Source organism: Mauremys mutica, chromosome 11 (assembly GCF_020497125.1).
Source record: "Mauremys mutica isolate MM-2020 ecotype Southern chromosome 11, ASM2049712v1, whole genome shotgun sequence".
Lineage (NCBI taxonomy): Eukaryota > Metazoa > Chordata > Testudines > Geoemydidae > Mauremys > Mauremys mutica.
Window position 1 is genome coordinate 71,099,225 of NC_059082.1, and position 12,040 is coordinate 71,111,264.

The 12,040-nt window shown below is 38.2% G+C and overlaps 1 protein-coding gene across 1 annotated transcript in view; it reads left to right on the forward strand.

Annotated features, from left to right (window-relative positions):
• Positions 1–11,704, forward strand: part of CYTH3 (cytohesin 3) — an 81,044-nt gene extending 69,340 nt beyond the window's left edge. The window contains exons 10-13 of the mRNA XM_044979012.1: positions 7,433–7,509; positions 8,722–8,793; positions 8,927–9,081; positions 9,561–11,704. Of these exons, the coding sequence (XP_044834947.1) occupies positions 7,433–7,509; positions 8,722–8,793; positions 8,927–9,081; positions 9,561–9,633 (377 nt within the window). The 3' untranslated portion in view covers positions 9,634–11,704. The remainder of the gene's footprint in view (positions 1–7,432; positions 7,510–8,721; positions 8,794–8,926; positions 9,082–9,560) is intronic.
• Positions 11,705–12,040: the final 336 nt, after the last annotated feature.

Consider the following 12,040-nt stretch of genomic DNA (forward strand, 5'->3'; position numbering starts at 1 on the left):
CCAGTGGGACTTTACTTGTACATAATGTATGCTTGTACATTATGGTGTTAATAATTTACTATCTCCCCCTTGAGATTCTTCTGCAAAATAAGAATATATACTTTGTAAAGCAACACAATGATAGTTAATGTTTCAGATTGCTTCACAGCATCCTTCAGACTCATTGAGGTATACAAATGAGAGATGTACTTTTCACAGCAGAGAAGTGCAGTTATCTTATTCTTGTAATACACGTTATAAAATGTGTTTTGTTACTTGTATGAAAATTTTCTGTCAGAATGTTGAAAAACTTATTTTAAACAAAATAGCCTATAGCTGAAATGTGCATGTGCTAAAAAGACTAGTTATTCCATAATAACTTTCTTGTGTGGGTTTTTTTTGTATTTAGTTTATTTTAATTAAATATAAAAACACCTCAGAGTTCAGGATTCTGAAGCCTCTGGCAGTTTGTACCATGCTGGCACTGTAGCTCTAAGCTGCTCTGATTTTTTTGCACACACTTGAAGTTGATGTGGCTTGCTTATCCATTGAGTTTAATGAGGGAGCCAGCTGCAAAGAGTAGCCATTTTCCTGATTAGAACAGACTCTAAACTTTGGTTCTAGTTTTTTTTAAAACGTTCTTTGTTTTGTTTTAAAAGACTGATTTAAAGACCAAAATCTACTCAATTTCAGAGCCAGCTTCTGGCTGCTCTTGTATAAGAGGAACCTTGCACCAGCTCAGAGGCAGCCAGGATCCTGAGGATCCCTGAGTGCAAGGTCAGTGGGAATTGAAGCGCAGCCAGCAACACTAGATAGAGGGGAGGTACACTGAAGGCAGAGCACGGGCTCACCTCCATCCATGCTAGCTAGACGCTGGGGCTGAGGCTGGCACTGGCAGGAAATACGAGGATTGAGACACTCCCAGCTGGTTGTAGCACCCTTGGAAAAAGATGCAACAATGATAGCTACTGCATGTACTTCCCCAGCCTCGCTGTCCTCTGTAGGCAGAATGCCTCCAGCCACAACAACTGGTATGGTCTCGTATCACGCTGGTTTTATAGGAACTGATGTGGAAATGTCTTGGGATTGCAGATAGATTTATTAATATTGATAGGAACTATTATGTAGTGATTCCATAGTCCATACATTCACTCAGTTGTTCAACTTTTTACTTCTGCTTCTGTGCTAGTAACAACCAAGTGAACAGAAGAGTGTATGGGCACAAGTGCTTTGGCAGTATCAGTTTATTAAGAATACATTCTAATAAGCTCAGCAGTAGAGGCCACCTGCCAAAATATTGTAGCCTTAGGGGGAGAGCTATTGGACACATTGCTAATTAGCTACTTCAGGACCCCATAGTTTCAGATGTTAAGCACCTTCAATTTCCATTGACATCAATGGGAGTTGGGGGTGCTTGGCACCTCTTGCAATGGGGCCCTTAGAACACCATGCCGGGAGCAAAGGCTGCAGAGGGCCATTTAAAGTGGAGACCCCCATAAATTTGCCCTCCTTGCCTGACCTGTCTGTTTCGCTCTGAGGTGCCTCCCCCACCAGCAGCCTGGCCCTCCTTCCCATGAGCCCTCATATGCACTCTCTCCAATTTGAGTAAGTGGCGTTGCAAGCTGTGTGTGGGGTTACAGCACCTGTCAGGTTTGGCCTGGCCAAAAAGTGGTTGGGTCATTGCCTGTGTTACCTTCTCCCCTCCTTCCCCCCCAGCTATGTGGCCTATGGCCGGAAGGCTTGCTGTGTGGTTGTCTCCATTACTTCATCTGCAGATGTTATGAACACTGCAAAATCCTCAAATACCCTCTTTGTGATCCTAAGTAAAAAAGCAGAGCCTCTTCCTGTTGATGTTTGAAGACATAAATGGCGTAACAGGCACAGTATTCATAGTTGAGACAATTTGAAAGATGACTTGAAGAGCTGATACATTATCCATTCAACAATATGTGGCAGTGCTCACCTCAACTGAAAGGATTTCTTAAGACAAGACTTCAGGAATGAGAAATATTTTAGCACAAAAAACATCCAGATAAGTCTGTTACCACTCAAATTATTTTCAATATTAATATTACCTACAGTTTTTTAAAATCTAAAACTTCTGATGTTTTTTAAATATATACAAAAATATACAAATACTACTATGCAATAACTTTACCATCACCAGTTGTGACTTTAATTTACAGTAACTCCCTTTTTAAATTACTCCAAGGAGTAAAACTGTTATAACTGAATTGTATAATATGAAGATATTTATTTAATCAGACTCCTCTACATTAAAAAGTGCTATGAGAAATAGCTCATAATGGAAATAAATCTCTTAAAGGTGAAACATAAAGTTTAAAAAAAAGGGTGTTTTTCTTGAAATTAAAATAAAGATCTGGAATCAGCAACTATTTTGGAGCTAAATATTTTATTTATTTTACTTTTAAAAATATTACCTTGCAAAAAAAGCGATTGGATGTGAGCATATCAATGATGCCATGAGTATTTTTTATCCACTGTCAATCAGTGGGGAAGGACAAATTGAAGGATGGGGTAAAGCATCAGCTGCAAAAGAAATAGTCAATGAAAAAAGAATGAGAGCTTTAAGAAATTAGAGAAGCAAACAAATTTAAGAAAAATACAATAAATCAATAAAATCACCATTTATTTCTGGGTGCTCTACCTGTTGCTCCAGTGACACATGAACCAAGTAAAACCAAGCTTTCGTCTAGATGTGCCCACTAAACAAACAATCCTACCCATTCCCAGTGATAAGAGCATGTATTAAACTGAAAGGTGCTGCTGTTGAAATGCCCACAGCACAAGGGTTAATTGGATAGGGAGGTGAAACATGTCAGTAATTTTCCTGTGAATTAGACTGTAAATATGTAAAGCCTACTGTTCCTTGAAGGACTGAGTTTCATCAGTAGACAGATTGCTGCAGACAAATATTTTTGCTAAGTTAATGAGCTGTAGAGCCATGAATGCAGTTACCAGAAATAAACCTGGTGATTTTTTTTTCTCTTTTATCCCTTCAATTTTCTCATTGCCAGGAAGCTTGACCAGTATATTGGTATGATGTATGGGGATATTCAGACTTCCAGTGTTAAAGTAGTGTTAAGTCACATTCTCTCTTAGCACACTGTATTATTCCTAAATTAGCAAGGCTCTGCCTAAAGGATTTGAATACTCAAACATTCATTATCAAAATACTAAGGAGTCTTGATTCTTATAATGAGTAGGAAAAAATGAAGATGATCAGTTGTGCTGTTATCTGCTTTACACTTGAAGATAGAAAATACGTTTTCTGAAAAAATAAGAGGTAACAGGAAGAAGCCAGTGGTATATCAAGCTAGTGCTTTCTGTTTTGCCTTGTTATAGTGTCTGCTTCCTTGTTTTCTTCACTTAAAACAACTGCTCACTTCACTGCTCTCTCCAGGAGCATGTATTTTCTTATGTTAGTATTTTTTGTAAAGTTCATCTGCCCAAAAACTCCAAGGTCTCCAAAGGCCAATCTGTCTCTGAAACCATCCTAATAACGTCATTAAAGTCCCTGAGCTGCAAAACACTGTTTTTCTGGGGGCTTGCCTGTGGAAAGCTGTTCAGAGGTGTCTTTATGTAAATAAAATCCTGCCAAATCTAAAGTGCCAGAACTGGACTTCAAGAAGTAATGTTTGGTGTGGATTCAACCAATGCATTTGTATAGAAGTATTCAACTTGCTCTCTTAACTCACAAGATTGTATGCCTTCTAACGTGGTACATTGAACATTTCAGCGCCAAGTAAAGTGGCCGAAGACTGGTGAATGCTAATCAAATATGCTTTGTAACAGCTTGAGACATTAGTATTTGGGGACTGTTCTCAAGATTTGCATAAGGATTAATTATGGGCCAAATAAAGGAATTGTTGGTGCAAGGAGAACCCCTTCCCTCTCCAATTAAGAATTTAAAGCTGGACATGAGCATTGATGGAGGGAATGCCTAGGACATAATTCTTTTGTGCCAGGATGTGTGTGCGCTTTCCAAGAACAGCTTTTGTTGGCAAATAGCTGACCCAAAATGTCTGGTACTAAAAAAAGGTACAATTAATGTGGCTTGAATCGTTTCCTTTTTCTGGTTAGAGGGAGAAAAATAGATACTTGGAAAGAAATATATTATCCTGCTGACAGAAGAGGGAAATGACTTAAGCTGGCCACATGACCATGAGTGGCAGAAGAAGCTGCTCCTACACTAGGTTATCAAGCAACTCACTGAGCATGTGTAGGGATTCTCAAAGGGCCCAGACTTCCTAGCCCACTCTGTACATGGTACTTGTCCCCAGCACAGCATTCTATAGAGGGTGCTACTTCTCTTCCTGGACTGGTGGCTAGGAAACTGGCTTGTGGGGCTCCTTTCAGTTGAATCATTCTCTTTATAGCTGATGTGATTTTAGTCTTATACAGTACAGTGTTACTGGACAAATTTCTCTTGTGTGTGGAAAACCCATACTCATGCCATTGTGTACTCTTCCAGGCACTAAATTAGCTTCTGAACCTTTGCATTTAACTGCTCTTAAAGTAATTAATCCAAAATTATTCTTAGTCTATTTTTATGACAATTTTAGCCAATTTCTAGTTCTCTAAATCTTCTTGACTGAGCTGGATGGGCTGAAATTGCTGTTTGAAAAAAAAATTTAACACCTGAAATACATAATTGTCTTATTCTGATGCTTAGGCAGTTTTAAGACCCTTTAATATTTTTAATTAACTGTGATGGGTAAATTATTATTTACTTCTCCATCTTTTTTCCCCTATCAGTTTTCTTTTTGTTTTCTAGTTTCTAGTTCCCTTTTGAGATGAGAGAATTTCCTATAATCCGATTATTTAGGTGAAAAGGGCTGGTCTGTTGCATTTTTTTTTCTCTTCTCTACATTCACTTGGTATAGATTTTCCTGATGATTCCCTTGGATTATCCATCTACCGGATCTTGTAAGCCCTTCTGTTCTGTGCTGCTTATTATTGGTGCAGTTCCTTTCATTTTGCTTAATTAGCTTGGTCCTTGTGACGCACTTGTAGATTATATCTTGATCTGTTCTTTAAATACTTATGGTTTCATACTTCGTTTTCAGTCTCTCTTCTGACAATTTAATCCCTTTTAAATGTATCTTTTTAAACTGACAGCAGAAGTGGAATATAAAAGAAAGTTAATTCAAAGTGCTATAATGTCAGTTTGGCAGTCTAAGGCACTTGAAACCAAGGAGAAAAAGATCTGCTATGTGATAGTCACTACTACCCAGTAATCTTAAATGTGACATTATGATCAATAAATCATGTTGAGCAGCTTATTTTCTAGTCCTGTGATACTGTGGTGGGTACTCTTGACTCACCTGATAAACTGGTGGGTGCAGAATGCCTGCTGCCCTTTATCAGCTGTCAAATGGCATATAATCTGTCCCCAAACTACTGTTACTTTAATTCTGGACACTACTAGTGTTGTTGAAGAAGTCTGCCCTGTCTGGTTTTGGAGTCTCTGTACAGGCCGCCTTATAATGTGTATGGCTTCTGATCTGCCTTGTATTCTAATCTGACCTTGTATAAGAGTTCCCAATTCTCCTTTTGTTATCTTCAGGCTAAGATGTCTTTGCAAAGGTAACCAGTTTCTCTGCTTATTTGTTTTTCTGAAACTTAATATCTTCCTATCCATTTTGCTCTACCGCTTCCTGCCCCACTGAATCTCTTCACATACTAGATCTGGGCAAGCCATAACGTTTTTGAGGGTAGTCAAACTCAAACAAAGCCAAGAACGTGGCCAACCTACAAGGCAGAACATGACCTAAAATCATTGGAATTTACACTATATAATATGAAAAATACGTAATGTCACAATGACAACAAGGTAGAACTGTCCTAATAGTTATTTTAGCTGCTTCTCATTCATGGATCCAGAACAGTCAGGCTAAGGTTGATTTTGGCTTTTCCACTTCTAGCTTAAGCCCTTTCAATTGACTTTGATGGAAGTTGGAAGAGACCCATGATGCATTAAAACATTGTCATCAAGATGCAGAAATTAAGATCTTTCCTGTCTCTCTGATGTCCCTCACCACTTGACACCTGCTCTTCTTCCCTCATGCTTTGCGTTTGTAGCTCACTCTATCACCATTGATTCTGTCTTGGCTTCTTGCATTTGCCTGTCTCTTAGTATTTAACCACTTCCACTTTCAAGTTGTTTCCTTAAAATGGGTGTATGTGTGTGGTGGAAGTGTACAATTTGCTGGGTAAATGTGAATGTTACATAGTGTTAGCAATGGATTACTTAATGGGCGTCCTATAAGCAGCCAAAAGGAGGCTGGGTATTATTATGCATCATAATCTGCAAGACAAGAACCCAACAGGCGAATAGATAAAGTTCAAGGATATTCAGGCTATTTCTATAATTGTTCTCTGCCCTCAGATGTTTTTAATGGTTTAAACAAAAATGTAACCACCTTGAGTAAGGAAGAGCTACAGATAAAAATTATGTTTATATGCTGGATTTAGTTACATGATTGATGTTAAGATGATTAATCCTTGGTTGAGGGTGTGTTTGGTGGTAATAGATTTTTGTGCTCAGGGTATTCAATAACAAGGTCAACTATATTGAGAGGTTGGGGTAATAAGATTAAATCACTGATGAATGGATGATGCACATGATCATCATAACTTTGAAATCATTTAACTATGCTGTAACTCAACCTGGATATTAATAACTTGCAAATGCCTGATCTGCAGTTCTTTTCTGGAAACTGATTTTTAAAAATATTGGAACTGTAAAGAATTACAGAGATGTTTACGTGCAGACTGAGCAAACATTTTTAACTGTCAGCCACAGGGCACTCAACCTGGGATCTGAAAGTCAGTCTGGGTTCTTAAATGACTTGTGCATCATCATGAGTAAAAGCTATGGCAGGTCAAATTCTGCCCTTAGTTACACCTGTGGACCCCATTGTTGCACGGGTCTACGTGAGGGCAGAATCTGGTCCTGCTGTCAGAACCTAGTCAACAATTCAGTAGATGATCTAGCTCCCTCTTCCCAAGTGTTGTTGATGCTGTACTGCTAATGGATAAATATTAATAATAATATAATTGTCACTGTAGTAAGCAGATATGACTGAACACAGAAAGGGAGCAGATCTATTCAGTAAGTACTGTTTTCACGTGGACTTAGTGTTATTGTATTTTTAAATAAGTTCAGAAGCTGTTACGGTGGCATGTTAGCATCACCATAGTTAATGTTTCTTCAGGATTTTATCCGTTAGTATTAGAAAAATATTTACAGGGAAACTTAAATTCCTTTAACCTTAACTCATCTGTGCCTTATCCATTTGCAACTAAGCATTTAAGCCATATTTTAAAAACCATTAAACATTAAGTAACCACTAAATTGCTGTCTTATCCATAGCCTAGAATCTTGATGATAAAACAGTTTTAAGTTAGTGGTATCTTCTATTTATAGGGGGAAGAGTAAAAACATGGAAGCGGAGATGGTTTATTCTGACAGATAATTGCCTGTATTATTTTGAATACACAACAGTAAGTATATATTGCTGTGACCCTGTGTCTGGAATCCAAAAGTTACTCCTGGGGGAATTCTGTGCTACTACGCATGCACATAATTAATGAGCCACGCATACTTTTAATTTTTTGCGCAAAAAAAGCTTCTGTTGAAATGTTGCTGCAGTTCTTCCTTTTGCCCACTAGAGGGTCCTTTGGCAATAGACCAAAGCAGCAGCTCCTGGCCAGCAAGGGAAGAGCGAGCCTGAAGTGCCTTCTTTGCAGTGCCTGCCAGGCTAGGCAACTGGGACTATGGGGATACAGACAGCATGCGGTGCTGGGGGGTGGTCAGACTAAGGCAGGGGATGAATAGGAGGGGACGTGCAGGGCCACGTGGTGATGGGGGAGGGGTGCAGAGCTACATAGGGACAGGGGAGTGTCCGGGTGGGGGCATAGAGACACATGGGGATGGGGACAGGGGACAGAGCCACATGGGGGTGCAGGAACACATGGGGATGGGCAAATGTGCCTGACTGAATGGGAGAGGCTAGGGGTCAGCAAGGGTCTACATGGGGGAAAGCTCCCTAACAATCCATCCCTACTCCAAAAATAAGCCTGTTCCATATTTTTCCCACCCATACCCAACAACCCTTCAAGTTCCTTCCCAGAAGGCTCCTTCCCAGCAATTTACTTCCCTCTCTCTCATTCCTCCATCACCCAACTCCCCCAAGCCTTTGCACTGCTTCTGAGGGGTGCGGGAAATAGTTTTGTATTGTAGTTTAAATGAATTATTACTCAGAGTTCTGTGTTAATATGCCTAATAAGGAATCTATTTGTCAAAACACATTTCCTGAATCTTTTTTGTCGTCTGTATTGTTAGACATATTTGCTGATGGGTATTTTGAAACAAATGACCAAAAATAATTGAAACTGGTGTGATTTTATTGTTGTTTTGACAAATAAAATATGCAGAATTTGAAAATACACCTCTACCCCGATATAACGCTGTCCTTGGGAGCCAAAAAATCTTACTGCGTTATAGGCGAAACTGCGTTTTATCGAACTTGCTTTGATCTGCCGGAGTGCAGAGGCCCCCCTCCTGGAGCACTGTTCGACCATGTTATATCCAAATTCGTGTTATATTGAGATAGAGGGGTGTTGTGTGCAGAATTTTTTAATTTTTTGGTGTAGAATTGCCCAAGGAGTAAAAAGTACAACTGAATAGTAATGTGTACTCTTCCTGTCTTTTAGGACAAAGAACCTAGAGGAATTATTCCTTTAGAAAATCTTAGTATAAGAGAAGTTGAAGATCCTAGAAAACCAGTAAGAATTTTTTCCTTTTAATGAGCCTAGTAAATGGGTTGTTTAAGTAACAGCCAGGGTACCCTGGTTTAGTGTACATGCGGATCTTTAGTTCTTCCTTGAATCAAGTTTTGGGTTATTTCTTTATCTTTAGAACTGCTTTGAGCTCTATAACCCCAGCCATAAAGGTCAAGTAATTAAAGCCTGTAAAACTGAAGCTGATGGTAGAGTGGTAGAAGGCAACCATGTTGTGTACAGGATATCTGCCCCCACTCCTGAAGAGAAGGAAGAGTGGATCAAATCTATTAAGTGAGTTCAAAGTCTTTAAATGTCTTTCAAAAGTGCTGAAGTGTAAATTGTATATAAATTCCTTTCCAAATAAAGAATCCAGGAATGTGTGCTGTCCTAAGGAACATGCCTTAAAGAACTATTTAAGCAGTAGCCATAGGCACGGGCCTTTCCTGAGGATTAAGGACTAGCTGGAAGGGGTTGTTGGGGCAAGATGCATGAAGCCAAATGAAGCACTTGGACATTATTGTTCTGGCTGCTATGAACTGAAAATCAAGAAAATATGAGAAAACTTTAGTTGGCTAAAGAGAAAAGACTGTAGCAGTATGTTCCTCTGCTAACTACCTGAAAATCTTGTTGCTGATTTTTATAAGGATGTGTTTGCCTAGCAACATATTACAGCTCTGGGTCTCTGGATATGGAAAAGTAAACAAACGTGTTTGGGGAATATGTGTTTTATAAACTAAATTGATCTCTCCTCCTCCTCCTCCTCCCACTAGAGCAAGTATCAGCAGGGATCCCTTTTATGATATGCTGGCAACAAGAAAGAGAAGAATTGCTAATAAAAAATAGCACCTAACATGGGCCACTTACGGACCTGCACTAGTTAATGTATAAATGGATCAAAGTCCAGTGATAAGGTAAAGTAAAAATGAAGCAAGCTGAATGAAAACAGTTATTAGAAATACATACACTTTCGTACATTATATCCCTTTGTAAGATCATCCAAGAAGATTATTAGTTTGCATATGATACTGGAGCAAGATTCCCAAGGGACAATTGCAAGGAATGACTGTAATGGAATTTCATTTACACTAACTGTAACCATGGAAGCCTTATATACATTTTTATTTGTTGCAATTTCACTTTTCTGGGGAGAAAATATTTCAGGATACTATATTCTCCTGCCTGTTCCTTGAGCATATTGCCCATGACAGGAGATGATGATGAAAGGACTTCGACAAACTAACACCTCACTGTAATACAGCACTCAGAACTGGTGTACAGGGCTACTCAGCACTTATTTTTCCTTCTGCAAAAAAACCTTAATACTAGTTTTGAAAACATATCCTTAACAATGCAGCAGCATTCTAATCTCACTTTATAGAAAATGAAATTCTAAAAGCTCATCACATTAGCCATTTCTCCCCAAATGCTGAATAGTATTAGCTGTAAAATATACCTTTTAATATTACTGTTATTGATACAGTTAACTCCTTGGCCCAAGCAGTAGGATGTGCACTGAAAATAGGCAGCTACAAAGGCAAGGGTTCATGGGCTGAAGAAGAGACTTTGAGGACAGTTTTTCTTAAGCAGGCTAAATGCTTATGCCCTTAATAAGCAGCAAAAAGGGATTTGCATTATTATTACTGAGAATCTCTGATTTTGTATGGGTAAAATACCCCTTCTTTAAAGAAAATCAGCGTAATTTTGGAGCAGTGTTATCTCCTTATTTGTGAGTGTTGCCCCATGAAAATCAATAGGATTACTTGTGTGAGTAAAGAGAGTAGTACTTGGTTAACAAAAACCTGGAATAAAGCAAACAATGTCTCTGTATGCTTTGTTTTTAAACATGGCTTCTCACATTTGTGCTTCAGTGACTTAACAATTAGGGTTTTCTATTCCCTCTTCTCCCCAGTTTTATCTAAATGTTTGATCTCATGCCATCAACTCTACTAAAATACTTATCTAATATAACCATTTACTTTCAAATATCTTGATAACTGGTTGAATGTTTTTTGTGGTATTCTATTAGATATTCCTTCATAACATCCATTTTCTAAGACACACAAACTTATGGTGTAGCCTGCTTTACTGAAACATTTTCTTTTCTAAATTATACAAAAATCTTTCATTGGGGCAAAATCATTAATTTTATGATGGGGAAAAAATTTTTTTTGACCCTGCTCCTGTGTTCATGCTCTTGTAGCTTTCCTTATAGTGTTTCAACCTGAGCCATGGCCTCTGTACCATTAGTACTTTAGAGCTTCCATATCCAGACAAACAAAACACAGCTGTTAACTTAAACCTACAAAAGCAACTTTGACTACAGTGTAGGGAATTATTCTACACTGGGAGAAACATGAACAAGATTGCCTATAAGTCTTTCATCTCTAACTTCAATTAAAGCGAAGGCTTCCATCTTACTAACTTGCCTTGTGCGATGTGGAACTTAAGATCAGCATATGAATATGGTGGGCACTGTCTGCTTTCAGATGGGCTGATAGAAAATAATGGAGTAGAAGCCTACATACTTTACTTTTTTTTGATTTTTTTTTCAGTTGTAATCTCTTTTAAAAAGAGTTAAGATTAATGCTCAGTTATGACAGCTTTGAACCCTTTGGAAGGGGTGGCATCTCCAATCCATGGAGCCAGTACTTCAAGGCCAGTTGTGGACTCTGTGCATAATTGGAACTTTAAAAATTAGAATATTTGACTGCACAACTCTCAAATCACAACCTGTTTCTCCTCCCAGCCCCCCTAACTTTTTTTTAAAGTCTAACTTAAGATAGAAAAGTATTAAGGCTGTCAAGCAATTTTAAAAAATTTATCACGATTAAGCACACTGTTAAACAGTAATAGAATACCATTCATTTAAATATTTTTGGATGTTTTCTACATTTTCAAATATATTGATTTCAATTACAACACCATACAAAGAGTACAGTGCTCACTTTATATTTTGATTACAAGTATTTGCACTGTAAAAAAACAAGAAATAGTATTTTTAATTCACCTATTACAAGTACTGTAGTGCAATCTCTTTAGCATGAAAGTTGAATTTACAAGTGTAGAATTATGTGCAGAAAATAAATGCATTCAAAAATAAACAATGTAAAACTTTAATCCCTGCAAGTCCACTCAGTCTTACTTCTTGTTCAGCCAAATACTAAGACAAACAAGTTTGTTTACAGTTGCAGAAGATAATGCTGCTCACTTCTTGTTTACAATGTCACCTGAAAGCGAGAACAGGTGTTCT